Genomic DNA, 22,750 nt, shown 5'->3' with positions numbered 1-22,750 from the left:
GGTCCCACACCCAGAGCTCCAGGGGCAGTGGGGCGCTGACTGCAGGATCCCTGAGTGATTCCCTCCAGCCTAAAGTGGTTGACACTTTAGGGCACCCCCCCCCAGGCATTACCAGGTGTTCTTCACCCTGAGAATTGAAACATTTCGTCTTTTAGGGCTGGGAGCTGGAGGAGGAAGTTGTGAGCATGTGTGTGTCGTGGGTTGATCATTGTCTGCTATTTGGATTTGTGGTTTTTATCAGATGGAGACTTGCTGTTTGTCCCTTTAAGGGGGACTGAGGCGGGCTGGGGTGGTACCTACCAGGCCCTCAACGTACAGCCCAGAGCTGGGCACGGCTGGGCTGGTGGCTGCTGCTCAGGAACACCTAGGGAGAGAGAGTTGGGCCTCGGGTCTAGGCGTCTGGGTTCCTTGGGCACATACACCCCCCACCATAAACAAGTGACAGAGGCAGGTCTGTGCCCTGGTCTGATGGACCGGCACACGCCTCCCCCTGGGCCACCTCCCTTTCACCATCTTCCTGAGTGTGCCCGGTCACGCCAGCCAGAGCCCTTTGTTGCTACATGAGCATACTGACCGGCTGGTTGGGAGCTCAGACGGGCTATCTTCTGAAATTCTCAACTGTCCCAAAGTCCTGGCTTTTTCACAAAAAAAGTCTTTCTTCACTAACGGTTTCCCCAGAGCAACCCAGCACTGCCTTGTGATTGCCAAAGCCTCCAGTGGGGGATTGTGGGTGCGTTTATTTCAGGAGGTGCTGAGGCGCCCACCCCACAGGCCCAGACCAGCCCTCCGCTAGGTCTAGTCGCGATGCCACCCTCGTGTGGGTTACGCCACGGTGACAGAAAGCAGCAAGCACACGTGGAAGGAGGCCACCACCCCTTCCTTCCGTAGATATTTATTGAGCTTTTCCTGGAAAAGCGACCTGGAACCTGCATTCCCTCCCAGGCCTGCTCTTGGGACAAGGCCCAGCTACTGCAGGAGGCACCTTCCACCTCGCCTCAAGTCATGCAGGTTCTCCTGAGGCCCCTGTTGAACAAGGCAGGTCCCCGTGGGTCGACACCAGCCCGGAGCTTGGCCTGCAAGTGGCATCTCACTTCCTGCCACCCTGCGCACTCCCCGGGCACCTGGTCCCTGTGTCTCTCTCATGGCCTCCCTGGCAGCCCCGAGTGACTCCGTCCACAGATGGCCCTTGTGCCTCACCAGCTGTTTGCTGCAGGGCAGGAGCGAGCTTGTGAGCGGTCTGCTGCCTGCGTTCACGTCCACCAACCGAGGGGCCTGTGCTTGGCCTGGAAGGGAAAAGATGTTCAGGGCTTTGATTAGGTTTCAGTTCAAGGAAGAGCGAGAGTGCCCAGGGGCAGAACACAGCCTCCCCGGAGGAGGAGACGCACTGTCTCCTTCCTGGCTGAGGCCGGCTGTGCTCAGGAACACAGGGCTCCCTTTCACGGCCAGGGCGTGTGTTCCTCAGCTGCATGGACGCAGAGGTGCTGACTGACCAGGAGCCTCCCTTCCTCTCAGAGATGAAGGCACCGCGCCCAGGAGCGGCCCAAGGAGGACGGGCAAGCCCTCATCGGTGTGGCTTCTGAGACCAGCCACTCGGATTCCTGAACTGTAACCCCGAACTTTTCACTCCTCACATGCTTGAGGTGTCTCTGGGAAGCTGGGTTCTTGCACTGCAGGACGCACGGCGGCCATGTTCCCCCAGGCAGACTGTGCGTCCGGGCCTGACGGGGACCCTGGGTGGAACTGGCTGCCTGGTGGTGTCTGGAGAGCCCATCGCTGACTCCCTACTCAGCTGCTCCCTTGCCCGACCCAGGGCTGCCAGCGGAGGGGGCTGTCATCCGATAGTAGGCATCATGGCCATTAGCAGACGCCCAGAAAGGAGCAGAACTCTGGAGACACAGAAGCAACTCTCAGAAGTCCCTGGGCCCGGCCACCCCCTAGCTGCAGCTTTGGTGCTGCCCAGCAGAGAAGAACCGGCCACCTCACTCGCCCAGCCCTGCTGAGGTCCTCACTGATTCAAGGGAGCCTGGTGCCTGCGGTGCCCCGTCAGCTGGTCTCTCTGTGGAACCATCCCCTCTCACGAGGGCCACCACTGAGAGGCCACGCGTGCTGTGGTCCCCTTGGAGGACATCTGTGAAGTGAGCCACTGTCTCCCTTGTCCCTGGGAGGCGCAAGCCAGCTGTTGTCCTGGCTGGCTCCAGACCAGCTCCGCCATACAGTATCGAGACCGTGAGGTCACTTGATGTGTGCTGTGTTGGGGCTGAGGGTCACTGTTAGACACCACATATGAAACACGAGCACAGAACACCCCAAAGGGCAGCTAGCTGGGGCATCCGGGAGCCACGTGTGTGTGTGTGTGTGTGTGTGTGTGTGTGTGTGTGCGCGCGCACGGCACTGTTGCTAGGTGTGTGTTCCAAGGATGCTCGGTGCTTTCTGTGGTGTCTCGTGGCTCCACTTAGGTATTATTATCACACCCAGGTTGCAGGAGGTGTGCAGGGATTCACACCCTCCCCATCTTTTCCAGAACCTTCCCCCCACGCACAGGCTTGGGCTCCTCCCAAGTCATCACGACCAGCACAGCTGCAGCTTGGGCCCTCCACAGCTGGTCCAAACCAGCCATCCCCTCCCTTTGTTGACCCAGCAGAAGCACCTGCCTGCCGTTGTTGCAGGTGTTTGTCATTGGACACTCAGCGTCACCATCAAGTGAGAGAGACCAGGGAGGACCATGCAGCTGTGCAGGCCCCCCACACCCACCCTGGGGCCCTGCGCCTCTTCCTCCAGTGGGGCACTGAGTCCTGCATTTGGGTCGCCCTCCTTGGTGAACATCCTCAGCGGTGTCTGCCTAAAGCCACGCAGGAGGGAGGGGGCTCGCATCCGGAGGACATCGCCGCAGTGTGCTAACAGCTCATTGCTTCTGTCTACAGCGCTGTCCCGTGCTCAGGTCCTTGAAAGATTAAGCATCCTCGGGAGAAAGTTAAACTTCTTTTTAACTCTTCATTTAAGGAATCTGTTTCCTTTTTGGGAAGGAGTCACTTAGTCTGTCATTCTAATATTTATTACTACAGTACTTCAGGGATTTCAGGTCTTATTGACAAGGCCACTTGGGAATGTTATCTCCATCATCGTTCCTGCTAATTGAGTTGGGTGAATTTCCGGAGCACGTGCGCCAGTCCACGGCCCCAGGCACCTGGCAGGGGAGCCCCGTACCACGTGGGGTGTTTATCACCACGCATCTGTGCTCCACCTGCAGAGTCACCAGGGCCCTTGCTGCAAATGCAAGCATCCTGGACCTCCCGCCAGATCTGTTCAGTGAGGCTTTGGGTGTGGGCGGGGTGCCTGGGCTGATTTCAATCTTGTGAATTTGAGAGTCCCTGCTTTGGGGACTCCTGACCCTGGGTTGTGGTGAGCACCAAGGCTCTAGGCAAAGGACACATGACATAGAGATGTACATGGGACAGTGGACAAAACAGACCTACACACCAATTTACTAGAAAGGCCTGAGAAGACATCAGATCTATCCGTTTTCCTAACCTATAGACAAGGTTTAGGTCAGGACTGGCGCGTTGGGGTTTTCTACAGAGCATAGAGCCACTTCACTAAAGATTTCTCAACAAAACTTTAAAATGTAGAGAATCTACCCCATGCCCTGAAGCCCCACCGACCCCTCCAGGGTGACCACACACCATCAAGCAGATTGATTTTTGGAGTGGTTTAGAATTTCCATTGATTATGAAGATGCAGGGAGCCTGCGAAAGCCGGGGTATTCAACAATAAGTCTTGCGATTCATTCCTGGTTAATGACCAAGAATGGTCCAGGAGAGCAGTCAGAGGAGGCGAAGGTGGGTACAGATCTGCCCAAAATGCAGCCAGACGCGATGGCTGTCCGGAGTGGAATGCAGCTGCCTTTCCAGGTGCCTGCAGTGCCAGGTAATGCGAATCTTCCACACAGGTGGCTCCCCGATTACACGGACTGCTGTGTGGACCAGGCTGGAAAAAGATGAAGAAAAAGCAACTGCAAAGACACCCATGTTTTCCCCTATTAATTGCATGTTTCTTCCTCTAACGCCAGGCTGTCTCCGCCATGTAAAACTCCTGTTTGTTTTTGCAGGCATTTACAGAGACACAGAAGAAAAGATTGTTGTCATGGAAACAGCAGGTACAGAAGCTTTTCCGGTCTTTCCCTCGGAAAACCCTGCTGGACATATCAGGATATCGACAGCAAAGAAAGTATGTTGGGGTCTCGTCCTTGGGGATGAACGCTGGTTCCCCAATACCTCACCTGCCCACCCTGGTTCCTGGGACAGGGAGGTAACTGAGGGGACAGCACTCTTGCCCGTGAGGATGCCTTCTGGCCAGTTCCGTGCGGCATCCTTATATGGTGGGGCTGGGGAGAGGCTCTCAGGGAGTGTACTCCCTGAGCGAGAGCTGACGTGGGCGGTTGTAACTCAGTTTGCATTGTCAGAATGATGCTATTCAGGAGAGGAGGCGAGTGTGAGTTCGTGGGTGTCAGCTGAACATGCGTGGCCGACTCACCAAAGGGGGTTCTGGGAGGACAAAAACGGGCTCTTCCATCAGCACCTTAAGTGGTAGTAAAGTTTTTCTCCTCTCTAGCTGCAGACAAGCTAATTATAGTTGGTGGCAGGGTGAAGAGCCCAGTGCTGGTCTATTTTGGTCAGAGCCGCGCGGTCTAAGAGTGGAGCGGTACCATTCTTGATTTTTCATAGTACTTCAGCTTCTCGACTACAGTTAAAAATAAGCCTGCTTGTGCTGAGGACCTGTTCCCTTCCCATGGCCTTAAACTGAGGAATGCGTTTGCATATAAAAGGTGAACTGCAGATTGTCGGGGGAACCGAGCGGGCAGGGGGTGACATGTTGAACAGTGATAGGGAGTCATTGGGGAGCGGGGATGCAAATACCCCCAAATAATCCACATTCCATTTCACACACGAGCAGATAAAAACTTCTTCCCTCGCACCTCAGAGGTTCTGAAATCATTTCATTTCTCAGTGCATATGTAGAAGCTCTGTCATTAAATTCTGAGGCATTTATTTGCATACATGTGCCTTAAAACATCACTGTTTTGTATTATTTAAAGGAGGTAAGACCAGCTGGAGTTTGGGAAAAGTCATCCTGAAAGATTTATTTAAAAATTAGTGCTATCACATTGGCAATCGTTCTTTACGAAACAAATATTTATTTAGCACGTACTGCATGCCAAGCGGTATCCAAGCACTTTAAAGCGACTTCATCCTTGCCACAACCCTATGAGATGGAGCTGGTGTACTGAGCCTCGGTCTACAGATGGGTTGGTAGGTGGTGGTCACGGGCCAGTGGCAGCCCTGGACCGAGGCTCCTCATCACTGCGGAGCCAGGCGACGCTCACAGCCCCGGGCCAATGGGCAGGAAGAGTGGTTCCAGTGAAGCTATAGCCGGCTCCCTGGCCCAAGCCCTCTGGGACCGCCAGCCCTGGGGGCTGGGGCAAGGCCACTGCCCTGAGGATGCCCACTGCTCCAGATGGGAGGCAAGGCCGCGCTCAGATACGTCACTCACCTAAGGGGAGGAGGCGCCAGCTCTGCAGCCCCAGGTCCTGGGGATGCGAGTTTCAAAAGGAAGGAAGCTTTCAGAGGCCGAAGTCAGAGGCAGCACTTTGAAACTCTTTGCACCTCCTCTCAAACTTCCAAACCCTAGCTCTGTCGGCCCTGCGTGTCCTTGTGCCACATCAGAGAACCCTGCTGGGGGGTGGCATGGGCAGAAGTCACCCCGACCTCTCCAGGGCATCATCAGCTGCGGCTTGGACTGGGCTCGCCCACGGCGCTCCAGGTCAGAGTCCTGATGGATCCCTTTCTATTGGCAAGAAAGGATGGGTTTGGTTACTAGTCGTGGATGTTCAGCTGGATGTTGGGAACACCTTGGAAATTGTCCTCCTAAGTATTTCCTCTGGGATCTTCTTATGCTAGTACTTTGCTTGGAAAGACCCATTTCTCCAATAACACAAAGGTAACTGCGGCCCAGCCTGTGCTGGAATGATTGCAAATCCCAAATTAATTGCTTCTTATTAATGTTGTTCTATCTAAGACTTTTCATGCACCGCAAGGTAATGGACTCCAATCGATCTGGAGAGGCACAGAACAGGAGCTTGAGAAAGGGGAGTTTTCCTTTCTCTCTGTTTCTTCCCAGGAAAGCATGCATATGTCATTAAGCTTAGTGATCTTAAGAAACCCAGGCATTTGTGCTAAGTGCCTGGGGGTTCTCAGGAAATCACAGCCCCTCCCCAGAATGTCCTGCTCCCTGTCCTAAATAGCTAAGTCCTAATTCTAGGAGTCCTAGGGTCCCTCATTTTCCCAGTGACCAGCCCGGCACAGAATCCTCTACACATTATATTGCTTAAAATGTGTCAGACATGGTGGCACATGCCTGTAATCCCAGCACTTGACAGGCTGAGGCGGGAGGAGCTCCTTGAGCTCAAGGCCAGCCTGAACTACAAAGCAAGACCCTGTCTCAAAAAAAAAAAAAAAAAGCAGCCTTTCTGGAAGCACACATCCTTTTAGCAACTCATTGACTGCTGTGTTTTGCATATGAAATAACTTTTTAAAAATCCAACCAAAACAGAAAGTGAGAAAAAGCTATCCATGCTAAATAAGGAAAGATCTTAGCAGAGTACTGAATCAGCTACCAGGTGGCCAGACTCCTGACTTCAGAAACCCACAGACTGGTTCTCAGGTTCAAGCACCACACCTCCCCCTTGGACCCCCGCCACCTGCACAGCTGTCTCAGAGTGTCCTCCTTCCAGAGGAAACTGTGACCACTGGAATCACTTCTCCCGCCCCTGGCCTTCACCTCTTCGTTCACATCGAAAATCTGCAGCCTCTGTGAAGAGCAGGAAAGGCGGCCGGGAGAGAGGGTGAGACCCAGCTCTCAGCACAGAGAGACCAAGAACCTGTGGAGGTGAACTTCCGGCCGGAATCCAGAAGTTTCCTTGGCCACAAAAGCCTGAAGTGGAAAGACAGACTGGAATTCTCTTCTCTGCCCCTTCTCTCCTAGGAGATTTAGGAATGCTGAGGAGAAGAGAAACATTTGCTGAGCTCCAAAGCCCCCTGCCCTGACACGCGCACTTACGCACCCTCCTCCTCAGGAAGTGACTGCTTGCGGGCCGCTGGCCCTGGGAAGCTCCACGCAGAGCTACTACGTCACTGTCTGCGGGATCTGCCCGGCCTGCTGGAGCTGCCCTGCACCAGTCAGGCCGGTCTGCTCCATCTAGTGGCGGCCAGCAGGAGCGCGGCCCAAACCTCAGAGTGACTAAAGCTGACTCTTTTGGAAAGAATGTGCCGGTTCCTGAAACCCCGCTGGCCTGCAGCCTCCCAGAAGCAGGCCTGGTGGAGAAGCCGAGTTCTTGAGCGCTGAGCTCACCGGGCCCGGTCAGGGGAGTGTGCAACCGCCTCAGCCCTGTGAGGCCCCTCTGCAGGGAGGGCCTGGCGTGGGGGACAGGCGTGTCCCAGGCCCCGGGCCCTGGCAAGCACCATCATCTGCTGTCCCCAGGACGGGGCCTGCTGCCCCTCTGGACAATCTTGTGGTGGTAGAGACTGGTCAGGCGTTGTCTCGCTTGTCCAGTGGCTGAAGTTACCCAGCAGGAGCTGATTGGGCTGTGGCCACCCAGCGTGGAGGGGGACGGCACAGCCACTGGGCCTTCCCTCCCGTCCGTGGGCCCGACCCGGGGCTGCTCCCAGCTCGCTGCTCTCTCGGCTGAGGGCTCTGGAAGGGCAACCTGCCCTCACCCACACCCCGCTCCCTAGGAGGGACGAAAGGGTACAGCTGCCGCGTGACAGCTGTGGAAGAAGGCAGGCGAGGATGGCCGCTTAGCCTGCTGGGCGCCTGTCCCGGGCTGCCCCCTGCTGGCAGTGTAGCTTGGCAAAATTATTAAGCTCTGTTTCTCTTCTCTAGCTGATCAAAGATGACAGTAAATATTAACACATTTTTTTAATTACAGTAAAAAAAATATGAATCCCCTTCAGAGCCCTCCCCCTCACTCCACACACGCTCATCCCATCGTTCTCGCCGCTTTCTGAGGCAGCTCTGGGGTCCTCTTTCCTGAGTGTCTTCAGTTGCGCTGTCCCGGCTGCCTGGGTGTCCTGAATCCACTCAGAACGTTTCCCTTTCATGCTTATTTTGACTTTGGGGAAAAGCCGGAAGTCGCACCATCCAGACCCTTTGAACAAGGTGGAAGAAGACGCAGCGCCATGTTATTTACCAGAAATTGTTGTAAACAGTTGACCGATGAAGTGTGAGCAAGAAATAGTGAAAAACTTAAAAACCGCATCCCACGAAAAGACACACTGCCAGCCTACCCCCCACAGAACTCTCCGGCTCTTTGACACACTTAGCCCATCACTGTCGGCAATGCCTTTTCCTGTGATAAGGGTGTTTTCAGTGTAGGTGTTCACCATATTGTTTGATCACTCTTGTCCGCCCTCCGGCCGAGGTCTAGGACCAGCCCCGGGCTGCTCCACGCAGCTGCCACGCCCATCATGGTCTCTGCCCTCACTGCACCAGGGCTCGGGAGGGGGCGGGGCCAGGAAGGACTGACGTCTCCACTCTGTTGCTCTTGCAGCCGCGGCTTCGGACAGTCCAACTCCCTCCCGACGGCCGGCTCTGTGGGCGGCAGCATGGGCCGCAGGAACCCGCGCCAGTACCAGATCCCCTCCCGGAGCGTCCCCTCCGCCCGCCTGGGCCTCCTGGGCACCAGCGGGTTCGTCAGCTCCAACCAGCGCCACACTGCAGCCAACCCCACTATCATGAAACAAGGAAGACAGGTTGGTTTGGTCCCCACGGGCCGGGAAGGTCCTTCAGGCCTTCTCCCCAGATGACCCCTGCCACACACCGCAAGCCATGGCTGTGCCCAGGACACGCTATACCATGTTAGCCTCAGAGGATAGCGCATGATGCCTTTAGAAAGGCACACAAGACCTGTCACTTCTTTGCTTTGACCCCTGGCACCCCCAGCAGACCTCGTCTGTCCCAGGTCTGGGTACCAGAGGCCCCTGAACACCCAAGGAGCTTTCTTTTTTTTTTCTTCTGTTTTGCAGCACTAGTGATTGAAACCTGGGCCTTCACACTGAGCTCCATATTGACATCCCTAGCCTTTTTGATTTTGGAACAGAATCTTGTTAAGTTGGCCAAGCTGGGCTGAAACTTGCGATCCTCCTGCCTCAGCCTCCCAGAGTGCTAGGATCGCAGGCGTACACCACCACGCCTGGCTTCTTTGCCTTTTCATCTGTGACAAATAGCTCTTTGGTCAAAGTAGTCCGCTGTGAGTGAGAAGCTACGGGAGGAAGGCTGAGAGGCCATCTGGGACAGTAGTATGTCCCCAGCGGGTCATGGTCAGGCTAGAGCTGGCCTCACTGTCCCACGGCCCTGCTGGCTGGCACTGGGATTAGTGAGACACAGACAGTCTGAGGCTCAGGGTTCTCATGGGAAACAAGGGATGAGGGGTCATCCCACCAGAAAGGTGGTTTCCAGGGGAACAGGCAGGATCCCCCCCAGGGGAAGCGCTCTGCAAGCCCCCAGGCGGGGTCAAGGGGAAGTCACTGCAGGAACACAAGCTGCTTGGGGCAGCCTATTGCTGCTCCGTTCCGTTCTTCCTCTCCCCACTGTAAACTGCAAGCAGCTCTGAAAGAAAACGGACAGGAGGGCTGGGGATTTAGCTCAGCAGCACAGCGCCTGCCTGGCAAGCGCAAGGTCGTGAGTTCAGTTCCCGGTACTGGAAAAATACCAAAAAAAAAGAAAACCCACACGAGAGCCTTGAAACAGCCCGAGCTGTTCCTTGCCAGCATTTCCCCTCATCCCTACTTGTTAGAAAAGTGACAGGGAAGGGTGACATGGGAGTAGAGTGGGTCTGGAGGGCCTGGCAGAGAGTGAGCGAGCCAGGCCTGGACCAAGCAAGGTGGATTCAGCGGCCCGACCTCCCTACACCCCGACCTCCAGGCCTCGGGAGGGGAGCCAGAAGGTCCTCCTGGGGTCTCCGCCCCCCGGGTGCCTGCTGGGCCCTGCACCCTGCCCCTCCCCGGCGTCTGGACTGGCAGCCCCCTTTTTCCTTTCTCCTAGAATCTCTGGTTCGCCAACCCCGGCGGCAGCAACAGCATGCCCAGCCGCACACACAGCTCCGTGCAGAGGACCCGCTCGCTGCCCGTGCACACGTCTCCGCAGAACATGCTGATGTTCCAGCAGCCAGGTACGCGCCGCGGGGCTCCGTGCCCTTCCTCGGGCCTCACGGGCGGGGCTGGGACACCAGAATGGGCTCCCCGCTGGCCCTGCAGGGAAGGCTCAGCCGTGCGCGCGTTCTTGGGAGCCAATGGGAGTCTTCCCTCCTTTAACTGCACTAACGGCTGCTTGGCGGGGAGTGGGCACGCAGGTCCGAGCCCTACGATTGGATGGAGATATTTCGGATGCTGTTCGTATTTCTAGTTTGATGAAACCAGAGGGATGCCTGGAGGGTTCCCTAGCAGGGAGGGGTGGAGGGTGAGACAGGGAGAAAAAAGTGGTGATTGGAGAACTGTGATCGCCACGCCTCCCACAGCAGCTGGGATCATGTGTGGCCATCAGACCACTGCGGGCAGTGACCTCAGAGAGCCACAAAGCAGGCGCTGCACATCCGGGGAGAGGCGTGGAGGTGGAAAGGGGGCAGGCAGGTGACAGGAGGCAGGAGCCCAGGAACCAGAGACCAGAGCATCGCAGCGCCTGTCAGAAGCCAAGCCAGCCGCAGGGACCAGGGGAGCTGTTAGAAGACAGCTGGGTGTGGGCTTTGAACCCGAGCTCGGAGCTCAGACTCCGGCTTCCTCACTGCGGAACCCTGGGAGGTTCTGAGCCGGAAGTGGAGAGGTGGTGGTCCGCAAGGAGAGGACCCACCCGAGGAAGGCCGGCAGCTACACCGTGGCCTTTTCTGTCCTTCCTACCCGCTTGTTCTTGCCTGTGTCTCTTTGCCCATCCTCCTCCCTGTAGCTCCGCCGTGTGTCCTCATCTTCCTTGAGAAGCCCAGGCTGGGTCACTCTCCTTCTAAGACCAGGCTGCCGCCTAGAGCTTTGGGCCTGTTTATCATCTCCTCTCGTTTCACATCAGCGCCAAGCAGCGAGGGGTGGTTCTCACCTACCTCGTGAGAGGCCTCTCGTTCCCATGGGTAAACACTCCTGTGACCTAGCGGGGCCTCTGTGGCAGGTGACTGTCCCTCTCCCCCACCCGCCCTGCCCACAGCGCTGTGTTCGGGCAACCATGCCGCTTGTTTTCAATTGTTCTGCAGAGCAGTTGCCTCCGGGCGTCTGTATACATTTGCTTTACACGCAGAAGGGAGACTTCTGAAGTGCTTGGGGTTTTGTTTGTTTTCAACAAATCCCTTTCTCAATCCCTGCAAAGCCGCCTCCAGCCAGGCCTTCATGAACTGCATGCGGCGTTTCTCATACTAGCCCGAGCACAGCACCACGGTGAGTCCAGGTTCCTGAGTGCAGATACCCTGATTGGTGCCCCAGAGCCTCCCCAAGATCCGCTCCACGCCCTCTGCACCATGCTGGGCAGCTGCTCCTGGGACATGGCCAGGAGCGCCAGGACTCAGGACCCCGGAGAGAAAGGAGGCTACAGAAGTCTCTGCCAAGGGCGCTGCCCCTTGCCTTCGTCCAGACTGCAAGTGTGTGCCCTCCCTTGCCAATCTGGCATGGCTATCAAGACCAGTGTCACCGTGTGAGCTTCCTCTGCTTCCAGAAGCGATGGCCTCCTTCCCAGGGATGGTGCCTCCAACCTTCGTGTTCCAGCACCCAAGACTTCCAGGGGCCGGGGCCAGACCAAAAGTACCTTATCAGAATGGCAGAGATTGGGAAGACAGAGGGGCTTTCATGCTTTCATCGTTACACAGGGAGGTGTCTCAGGAAACATAGTCTGTAAGATGTGGAGCTGGGTGGGGTGGCGCATGCCTGTAAGCCTAGCACTCGGGAGGCTGAGGCAGGAGGATCGCTCCAAGTTCCAGACCGGCCTGGCTGCACAAGACCCTGTTTTGTTTTGTTTGTTTAAAGGAAAAAAAAAAAAAAGAGGGCTGTGTGACCAATCCAAACGTAAATGCTTGGGAAACAGCCTAAGAGTAGAGGGTAATGATTTTACCTCACCCTCAGATGCCGTTTTAAATCTCATGGGCAAATCCTGAAGACGGCTGTGCATTCAAGGCAAGCGTTGATTCTGTAAAGTTAAAGACAGTGCCACCTTGGCGGGCGCCCTTAACTATCTCCAAAGAATACAGGGCACCCTGGGGACCAGAGCGGCCTCCACTTGCAGATCAGTGATCGGCTGCCCTGCTCGCATTCCCAAGATGCTTCCTTCTTCCCGCCTCTGCACGGTCCGAGGGCCCCTGGAGGCCCCCGGGTGGCTCTTCACTTTATCCCCACCTGAAGAGCTTCTGGCCCATGCCGGGGCCCAGCACGAGTGATAGCGGTGACCACAGTGTCTTGCTTGCCTGGCCAGGAGTGAGAAACACTCAGCTGGGCCCCCTGAGGGAGGAGGAGGAGGCCTGCGACACCCACCCAGGGGGTGACATGAGCTTGAAACCGGTGTGGGACCCAGCGAGAAGGGGCGACCCGGCCGGAAAGGCCTCTGGAGCTGCGTGGAGAGTGGCCCTTACCTCGCAAGCAGCTCGGTCCCCTTAACCCAGACTCAGTTCCCCTGCGATCCAGACAGGCAGGGTCCTCACGGCTCCGACCCACACCCAGAGGCCACCGAGGCTCCCCGCCCCGCAGGGGCTGATGGGAAAGACAGAGAGGCGAGCGCAGGCGTCAAAGGAAGCCACCGGAGGGCAGGTGGAGACCGCGACCTTCCCCGGCCCGGAGCCACGCGCAAAGCACTCCTGCTCCAAAAGCCTCCACATTGGAGTGCGGCAGACCTGCGAGCACAGGGCGTGGGTGCGAGTGCGGTGCCCTCCAGAGAACAGCCCTGAGGAAGAGCGGACGGCACAGGCTTTTCCTCCACAGCTCGTCGTGCTCAGGAGGCCGCCGAACAAGAGCCGTTCCCCCGATGGCCACCTCCAGGGCACAGTCCGTTACACCAACAGTGGTGCCTGGACGCTCTCTGGGACGGGTTACTTTTGTCAGCGTCACGCCCTCTCCCTTTCTCCGTCTCCCCTTCTTCCTTCTCCTTTCATCGTGGTGGTCCGCACGCCCAGCCCCTGCCAAGTGTCCCGCCTTCCCTGCTTTCTCTCCTTCAGGCTTTCTGGTTACTCAACAGAGCAGGCTCCGTGTCAGTGGCAACTTTCTCGTTGCTAAGACACAAACCCGACGCCCACAACGTAAAGGAGGAAAGGCTGATTTTATCTCAGTCTCACTTCACGGTCAGTCAGTCAGTTCCAGGGCAGAGTCGGCATGGCAGAGGGGCCTGGTGGAGGAAAGAGGCTCACCTCATGGTGGCCAGGAAGTGGAAGGAAGGGAGCAGACAAGGAAGGGACACACCCATCCCCAGCGTCCCACCTCGTCTGACCAGAGACCTCATCGGATGAGACCCGGCCTCTGAAGAGCAAGTCAGCCTGAACCCCTAATCCAGTCACTTTCCAAAGGCCCCTCCTACAAGCCTTTGGGGGACATTCTTGATCCAGATCGTACCACCACTGCCTGCTGAATATCCTGCATCCAACATGCTTGGGAGCGGAGGGTTTCAGAGATCAGTGCTTTGGATCTGGAAATATTTGCAGACTTTACCAGTTACCCAAACCTAATCTGAAAACCTGAACTGCTTCAGAATCTGAAATTTTGGGCTGGGGATTTAGCTCAGTGGCACAGTGCCTGCCTGGCAAGCGCAAGGTCGTGAGTTCGATTCCTGGTACCGGAAGAAAAACAAAAACAAAACAGAATCTGAAATTTTGGAGCATCATGTCTGTGCGCACACAGCTTCAGATCACAGATTTGAGGTTAGGGCTGCACAGCCTGTCCTCGGAGCTGCTGCGTGAGCTGAAGAACCGCCCCGCTTTGACACCAAGAGGAGGCTCTTTCCCCTTTGCCTCGCTGAGAGCTCACAGCTCTGTCTGCCTGGGCCGTCCCAACCAGGGCGGAATTCATGACAGGAGCCCTTGGGTGTAGCAGTACTGATAGCAGAGGTGGCCTGGCACCTGGTGTGGGCCCAAGGGAGCTGCCTGACCCCCCTGTGTAGCTTTGGCAAGAGCTTTGCACCCCCAGCCGCATATGGCTGAGGCTTGTAGCCTGCGATGGAAGCTGCCATCCCCCACCTCATCTCCCTCTGTCTTCTGTGCACGGCGAGACGCCATGGGTCTGTTTTTATCAAATATACAATTAAAAAGTCACACTATTAGGAAACTCTGCAGTGGGAACATATGGGCTTCTCCCGAGAGTTAGAATTTCTCAGAGCCGCTCGGAGAGTTGGGGGGGTCGCAGCTCCCCAAGTGCAGAGCCGGGGACGCCGAAGCTGGCTCACCAGCTCACCCTCTAAAAGAGCAACCGCCGAGGCTTGGAGATTCTGGAGCGGAGAGCCCTGCGATTCTCAGCCCCCTCTTTGGAACACACAATCCCAGGCTTGGAAAACGGCACTTTGCTGCACATTGGCAAGAGATCCTGCAGCTGAGACACTTCTCTCCAAATGTCGAGCATCTTTATTTATCCAAATCTCTCCACAGTGTTTGTTTAAAGGGGAGCGCTAGAGAGTAAACGAAATCTTACAATGAGCATATGGATGGCTATAATTGCTGAGGTTTGTTTTTTCCCTCATATTTGCTAACTAGCTATATATAAAGTTGTGTTTCTATTTTATAGGTTTCACACCCCGAAGGCTGCTAATTTTTCCATGCATATGATTTTCACATGAATGGATGAAAATACGAAAATACTCTTCCCTCTGGGATTGTCAGGTTGCCCCAACCTCCCTCCCAGCAGCAACTAGTGGGTGGGGGCAGGAGAGGCTCCTGCCCTTGTCGCTGGCTCCCCGCTCCCCTGGGAAGCACCCCTGGTCCCAGCTGCTCAGGAATTGGCCAAGCCATCTTCCAAAACCCATGGGTACGGAACTCGGGGCACAATGCTCTCGATGCCTGCCCTATCGGTCCATTTTGCCGACCTTCTCTTTGAGAATTGTAAATAACGCAGACTGCATCTGCCTCTGAAGTAGGTGGGACGCACAAATTGCTGAAGAGCTTAAGTCAAGGGAAACAGATACTTCTCTTTAGCCATTGCTTTCAACCAAACCACTAACCTCGTTCATGTGCCCCCTGGTGGAGGAGTGAGGAAGCCTCCAATGGCCTGAAATGGGCCCGGGGAGTTTTCCCCACTTGTTTTCCAGGGGAGCAACTGAGGCCTGAGGAAAGGAGCAGTGTGGCAGGGCCACACAGGAAGAGAGAGGCAATGCTGAGACTTCACAGTCCCCTGGGACACACTGGGGCCGGGCTTTCTCCTGCCTCCCTCCACGGGGCTTAGCTGGCAGGATTCCCCTTCTGACCCACGTACGCAGGCTGTGAGGAAATTATACAGTGACTGTTCCAGTGTTTAAAACTGTAGTGCAGTGAGTGACATCGCTCCCGCCGCTTCCCACGGCTCTTGCCACTTTCTGCAGCAGCTCTGGAGTCCTCTTCCCTGAGTGTCTTTAGGAAGCACGATCAAAAACACAGTGACTGGGGCTGCTGAGTGCCATCCAGCAGCAAGGCAGCTCGTAAAGACGTGATGCTGTGTGCTCATCCCCCGGCACCATTCCACATCTGGCTGTTCCCCAGAGGCAAAGTGACCGTGCAAGGCAAGCATTTTGATCAGCTCAGGACACTGCGGCTGCCAGGAGAGTGCAACTAAAGACACTCAGGAAAGAAGACCTCAGGAGCGCTCCAGAAAGCAGCAAGAATGACAGGATAAGTGTGTTTGAAGCCAGGGGGAGTTTTGAGGGGGATGGGTAGCAGTGTGTCTTGTACTGATAAAATTTTTAGAATGTAAACATGCACCATATTTTTTATCACCCTGTGTATGGATCAGGCAGGGCCCGGGGCTGGGCGTTACAGGAGGTGTGAGATAGTACGATGTCTTTGCATCTATGAGACGCGGCCCAGGAAAGATGCTCACAGGCCCTTGGGGTGAGGGGCAGGGCTATGCTACAGTGAGGGCCCAGCCGGGAAGAGGATGGGGCTCCGGGAGCTGCCCCCCAGAGGGAGGGTACAGATCGCCCTTGCAGGGCATCTCCGCCCTTCCTGCTGCACTACCTGAGGCTCAGGAGGGTGACAGTCACTCACTGTCACCATGGCATGCGGGAGGTCACTGGCTGTGGAACAGACCCAGGTCTTGTCCCCACTCCTCATTAGCTGGCTGTCCTTGACGGGTGACCCGGCCTCTCCGATCCCCACCTGGGGGCTGGATTTGCCAAGCACTCACAGGTGTCTTCCTACGCGCTCCTCTAACGAAGCAGAAATGCACTAGGCCTGACCTGGGCGCCGAAAGCAGAGCTAAGTCTGCCATGTGTGTGTGTTTGAGTGGAGGCTACGAGGAGAAAACAAGGGAAAGAGTAATGTGCAGGGGGCAGGGGCAGGGGCAGGTGCTATACCACTCGCATCTCCCAAGAGAGTCCTTTCCAAGGAGACAGCAGAGCCTGCCCTGCAAAGGCGGGAAGAGCCCAAGCCATGAGAACATGTGTGGATAGCATTTGGGCCAGAGAGAGCCGTGAAGCAAAGGCCCTGGGGTAGGAGAGCACTTGGGAGGGAGCAGAGACAGAGTTTAGGAGGAGGGAGGTGACAAGAGGCCAGATCCCATGGGACCTCACGGGCCTCAGCCAAGGTTGGCTTGTGCTCAGCTGGGTCGCTGCTGGAGCGTTCTGAGCAGCAGTGACAGACCATGACTATGAGCTGCTATTTTTATCTCCGGTTTCCTTCCAGCACCTGTAGCCACAGTGCAGGGTCTAACCGACCCCAGGCAGTGGTTGAACCTGCGGCAACTTGTCCTTCATGCCGGCCCTGATGCTCCCACTGTGTCCCCCTGCGGAGGCCCTCACCCGGCAGGTGCAGCCACGTGGCAGCCTGCATGCCCTCTCCTGTCCGAGTCCTGTCACCAACATAATCCTTTGTCCCTGCAGAGTTCCAGCTTCCCGTGACCGAACCGGACATCAACAACAGGCTGGAGTCCCTGTGCCTCAGTATGACCGAGCACGCCCTGGGAGGTGAGCATCCTTCCGCATCTTCCTCACGGGCTGCTGCTGTCTGCACCCTGGCGGCAGCGCGGGAATGGGAGGGGGACATGGAGGGCTGGCAGGGACAGAGAGAAAGGGCAGGCTTGGATGGACCTGCATCGGGCCACGTCCCTCCGCCTGGCTCTCTGCACTGCTCCCCTCTTGGGGGCCTCGGGGACCTGGAGACCAGAGACACAAGCTGTCCCCGACCCCAGCAGCTCCGCGCCCCGTGGTCCCAGCCAACGCAGGGAGCTGGAGTGGCTTTCAGTGGGAACGTCCGCCGCAGCGCTGGACACTTCCCTGCTCGGCACTGGGTCCCCAAGGCCCAGCAAAGCACAACCCAGTGTGCTCTAAAAATAGCTTTTGAAACAAAGATCCCTGCTTGTTTTGCTAACTCCCTGTAGCAAGCGGCTTGGGTGACACCTGGAGCCCCAAGCAGCCTGCGCCATCCCCCAGTGTGTCACGAGGACAGGTGAGACGCGCCTGTCCCCAGCCAAGCCAGGAGCACTGGCTGGCTGTGCAGGGCCGTCCTGGAGGCCCTCAGCGCCCCCTGCTGCTAAGCCCGTGCCTTTGCCTTGCTGCGTATTTGTGGGCAGGAGGCAGGCACGGGCCGGGAGAGAGGTCCCCCTTTTCCTCAGGACTCTGAGCCTTCTCAGCCCTCTCCAGTCTGCTCCCCACCCCAAGATGGGCCGGCGCCCACCCCGGGCTGAGCCCTGCGCCCTCTGGCAGGGCTGAACAGAAAGGCTGTTATCATCAGCTTCCACTCCAGACAGCTCTGTCCCCCAGACCTGGGGCTTTTCGATTTTTAGTCCCTGAAAACACAATCTTATCCTGATACCAAATATGAAATAGATAAATGTTCTGCATGGAGCAGAGTGGAGGTCTGGGGTGACAACCCCAACTTGACCTCAGTACCAAGAGGGGCCAGAGCCCTCATGACGACACAGGGCTTTGGACCAAACAGGTGGAGAAAAGACCCAGCCCCCTCAGTGACTCCCCCCCGCCCCCAGGGTTCCTGGGAACCCGATCTACAAACCACTGCGCTCTCCCTGGCCACTCAGATCCTAGAAGTTTTGCAGCTTCATTGGGCCACGTGTGACCGTAGTGGCTGCCACTGGCTCGGCTCCTCTGCCTTACCGAGAGGACTGGGTCGGCTTCCACCCCCAGTGAGTCCTGGGAAGCCATGCAAGGGTCCATCGACAGGTGGATAGAGGGACCAAGGAAACGTGTAGCCATACAGCGGAAGAGCCACCGTCAGCCTTAAAAAGGAAAGATGCCCTCATCCTGCCACCGCATGGACACGCCTACAAAACACGATTCTGTGCACCACGCCGACCACTTAAGAGGCCAGTGTCTGAGCCCATTGGCATGCCCAGGCTAGGTCTCTACATACAGGGACAGAGCACACATTAGTGTCGCCGGGGCTCGTGAGTCCCCACGCTGGCCTCCGCGGGAGTCCTGCCCCAGGAGGGAAGGCCCTGAAGGCCACATGCTCAGGCAGCCAGTGGGATGGGCTCCGGCTCTGTGGGGTCAGCGGGGCCACGGCCCTTGTCCCTGGAGTTTGATGCAGCTCTGATAATTGGCATTTTGGAAGCTCTTATCAAACTGCTGAGTCCTAACATTACCGTCATTAGTAGCTAGAGTGCCAAACGCTCTTTAGAGAGGGGAGGTCATCGTGGAAAAGGCTCCTTTTTTTTTTAAGCCTGCTTTTCTGTTTTTACAGAACGCCTCTCTGAACTGGTGGGGTTTTGCCCATATTGTCATCTTGTTAATCTCCTAAGCCTTTTTTATTGCTGTGGGTTTTTTTCTCGATAATCCCCTCTGTTGGGAAGTTGTATAAGCAGCTTCCTGAGCAGGGGATGCAAATTCAGCTCAGGGTGCAGCGCTCCACTGGCCAGCCCCTTCCGGTACGCAGGGAGGAAGAGCTCAGGCGGACAGAATGCCAGTGGACTGTCATTTTACAGAAAGACAAATGACCGGGGCGGGAAAACAAAGGAAAGGCAGATTTCTACTTGCAATTCGGGAACGAAGAAAGAGGATGTCGAGGTCTTGGGAGATCGCATCCCAGGACGGCCGCTCTAGGGGAACCCCCAGGTCCTGTGTGCCCATAATTTTGGGGCTGTTCTCAGTCTCCTCCAGTAACTGCTGCCCTCCTGGTGTTTTCCTTCCCCATCGCTTCTCCTCTCCCTGAGGCCCCTCCAGCAGAAGCACAGAGGACCCCCAGGTGGTGGGTGGCCTCCGCCACATTGGTTGGCACATCGCTCTGAGGCATTCATCGAGCATTGTTGGGTTTGCTCCTGGTTAGTGGGCTTGGGTATTCAGGAAGGTGAAATGCCAAGCCTGGCCCTTGCCTTCCTCCTGCAGGTACTCACGGCTACCAAAGTGAGATCCTCTTGCAGTCCGTCGAGAGTCATGCATAAAGAGTCACGCGTGGCCCGTTCTCTGAGGCTCAGGGGCTCACACATCACCTTGCTCTCTCTCCTCGCCTCTACTTACCCCTTACTTGGGACTTACCGGCTCCCAAGAGCTAGAGCCTTTGTGTAAATTCCCGTATCAATGCATGGAGCTGGCATTTGCTAAAAATGTGCACCACACCCTGTGGGGGGGGCCCTTGGGAGTGGCGCCCCCTGGAGTTGTCAGCACACAGCTTGAGCAACTGTAAACAGTGAGTCTGGACTCCTGATCGGTCTTTTCCCTGCAGATGAACACGGTCAATGGACAGTGAGTCCTGAGGTGCATTTCCGGTTAGGTTAGTTGAAACTTTTGTTTGTCTAGCCCTGCCTGTTTATAGTTATAGAAGTTTGGCTTTAGTGAGTGTGCACCGTGTTCCAGAGATGAGGGAGCACGCAGGTCCTCTACGAACACCGACGGCTGTGTATGCATGCACACCCACACACCTGGTCTCGCAAAACCACTTCCCGCTGCAGGCCCACCACACAGAAGGTCCAAGGTGACCCCACAGAGGGTGAGAAGTTAGCAACCAGATGTCCACATCTATGGCCCTCTGGGACTGACGAGCTGATAGCTCAGACACTCTTGACAGCCACTGCATCCTGCTTAAAAACTTTTCCCCAGATTGTATAGAATTTAGCAAGTGTGCGCGCGCACAAATACAGGTAAAACTGGAGCTGTCTGAATAAGATCAGCGGATTGTATCCATCTCGCTGTCTTAGCTGTGTTACTGTGTTATACTTTTGTAAATTGTCACCCCTGGGGGGATCCTGGCAAGGTACCCAGAGGCTCCCTCCAGACCACTTTTTATAGCTACAAGCAAACCCGTCATTACCCCAATCAGAATTTCAATTAAAGAAGCATTTCTCCTCCAAGCCCCACCTGCCAACCTGGCACCACTGGAGATGAGGCCAGGGAAGCCCTTGGGTGGGCTCCTCACTCCTGCAGGTCCCCCTACACTCCTCCACTTTCCCTGGAATGCGCTCCCACCCAAGTTCTGCCCAGTGGAAGACCTGTCTGTCTGGAAGCCCAGCTCCACCATATTGGACTTGGATTGGGCCACACTGGCTGGTGTTGTGGTATCAGCAAAACCGGGGAGGCACCGCAGCACCCCCCTACCCTCAGCCGATGCTCACTGGCAGTCTTTCTCCTCCCTGTGCCGGCTGATCTGTGCCTCTCCCTGCCCGCTGGGTGAGCTCCTTGTCAACTTCAGCATGGACCCATGTAGGGTCCTCTCAACTCCTCCTCCTGCCTCCAGCCTAGTCCTTCTTCAAACCGTCTGGCACAGCCTCCAGAGGAGCCATTGTAAAACCAGAGCTGGTTCCTTTACAGCTGGTCATTCTCCTGCCATAGCATCCACACTCCTGCTCCCCTTGGATGCTACAAAGGCAGGCAGCTGAAAAGGGCTGGCAGGTCCTGGGTGGCCTTGTACTCTCCCACTCACACGGGTTCTCTCAGGGCTGAGTGCCCACATCTACCTCTGGGGTTCTCCTTTGATCAGAGTCTGAGAACAGAAAGGTTGGGTCGCTTGGTGTCGGCTGTATCTCCCACGTTGTCCCCAATCTCTCCGGAGGGGTTGGGGTGAGAGGGACGTTTTTGAGGGACGTGAACTGTACAGGCCCACTTGTGTGTCTGTGACAGCCCCCTCTCCTTCCCCTCTGTGCCCTGTCCTTCATCCTTGTTAGTCACTCTCCTGTCCCTGGGACACACACCTTAAAGGTGTGAGGCTTACTTTGGCTCACGTTTCCAGTGGGTTCAGTTCATGGTTTTCTGCTGCCAAAGGAGAAACGGGAAGACAGAGAGCATGGCGGAGGAAAAGGTATTCAGCTCATGGCAGCCAGGAAGCAAGAGAAAAGACTCTATCCTTTTAGGTCTCACCCCCAGTGACGCACCTCCTACCTGGCCCCGCTTCCTAACAGCACCCAGGGAATCCCTTGTGAGTATAGTGCCCCATGACTCCTTCACCTGCCACAAACACAAGCCTCTGGGGAGGAGTGTTTCAGGTCTAAACGGTTGGGCCCAGCCCCACCATTCGATTGTCATCAAGCTTACACTGCGTCACAGACATTCTCCACTCAGTGCCTCCCGCATCCCTCTTGCCTGGCAAGCTGTTTCTCCTACGATTATGATCTCCAGAAGTCATTTTTACTCTCTGAAATGGTCCTTGATTTCCAAGGCCGACTTAAACATTCCTTCTGCCGTGTTCCTTCTGCCTTGGTATACGTTCCTTCATGCAGTGGTCACTCACAGCTTTGTCATTAGTTTATGTGTCTGCCTCCTGCTTGCCCTGTTAGGAGCTGAGGATTCCATCTTTTCTTTTGGTTTTTTTTTTTTGGGTTTTTTTTGTTTGTTTGTTTTTTTGGTTTTTCTCCGGTACCAGGAACCGAACTCACGACCTTGCGCTTGCCAGGCAGGTGCTTTTGCCGCTGAGCTAAATGCCCAGCCCGGATTCCATCTTTTCAACATGGCTCCCAGATTGAATGTGGTCCCCCCAGGCAAAAATAGCTGTTCCTCAGACTTTGAGTGGCATTTGTGATTTCATCTCTTATCTGTCCCCAGAGTCTGGGGACCCAGTGTGCATGGGATTGATGTCTGTGGGCCACCATGGAAAGATTGTGTTTGCCTCTGACCTTTGTGTGTCGCTGTCTTTCCCAGACGGGGTTGACCGGACCTCCACAATCTAGAAGCTGAGGATGAGAGGGACCGCGCTGGCCGTGAACTCGACTTCAGGGTTGCACAGCATCCTCCAAGATACTTTGCAGCCTTTCCCCCTGGTCCCTCGCCCATTTTGATTTTGTGAGAGTGTAGGTCATCCTTGTAAACATATCAGTAGACCTGGGATTGGTTACGTTGTCATTTGTTTCTGTACGGGATGGTTTGGTGTGTGGGGTGGGGAGGGGTCTCTAGGGAGATGTGGGACTTGGAGGGGGTGGACAGAGGCAAGTGGCTTCCTAGGTGTGAAGTGGGGGGAGGGTACTGCCATGAAAGAGACGAGAGACAGACAGGAAGGAGGCAGAAGTCCCAGCCTGGGGAGCCTGCTCAGAGGACCTGGCTTCACGGTTAGGCCGTAGAAGGAGAGGATACATGTGATCAAAGCAAGATGGCGGCTCATCTGTGTGTCTCCCCTGACTGGATTTCCCTGAGT

At 56.1% G+C, this 22,750-nt stretch overlaps 1 protein-coding gene across 1 annotated transcript in view; it reads left to right on the top strand.

Moving 5' to 3' along the window:
- Positions 1-22,446, top strand: part of Samd4a (sterile alpha motif domain containing 4A) — a 199,967-nt gene extending 177,521 nt beyond the window's left edge. The window contains exons 8-12 of the mRNA XM_005376760.2: positions 4,106-4,224; positions 8,603-8,804; positions 10,096-10,222; positions 17,062-17,145; positions 22,261-22,446. Coding sequence (XP_005376817.1) covers positions 4,106-4,224; positions 8,603-8,804; positions 10,096-10,222; positions 17,062-17,145; positions 22,261-22,289 — 561 coding nt within the window. The 3' untranslated portion in view covers positions 22,290-22,446. The remainder of the gene's footprint in view (positions 1-4,105; positions 4,225-8,602; positions 8,805-10,095; positions 10,223-17,061; positions 17,146-22,260) is intronic.
- The last annotated feature ends 304 nt before the right edge of the window (positions 22,447-22,750 follow it).

Source organism: Chinchilla lanigera, unplaced genomic scaffold (genome assembly GCF_000276665.1).
Source record: "Chinchilla lanigera isolate Chin_1 unplaced genomic scaffold, ChiLan1.0 scaffold00008, whole genome shotgun sequence".
In the NCBI taxonomy this organism is placed as follows: domain Eukaryota; kingdom Metazoa; phylum Chordata; class Mammalia; order Rodentia; family Chinchillidae; genus Chinchilla; species Chinchilla lanigera.
This window is presented reverse-complemented; position numbering and strand designations above follow the sequence as displayed.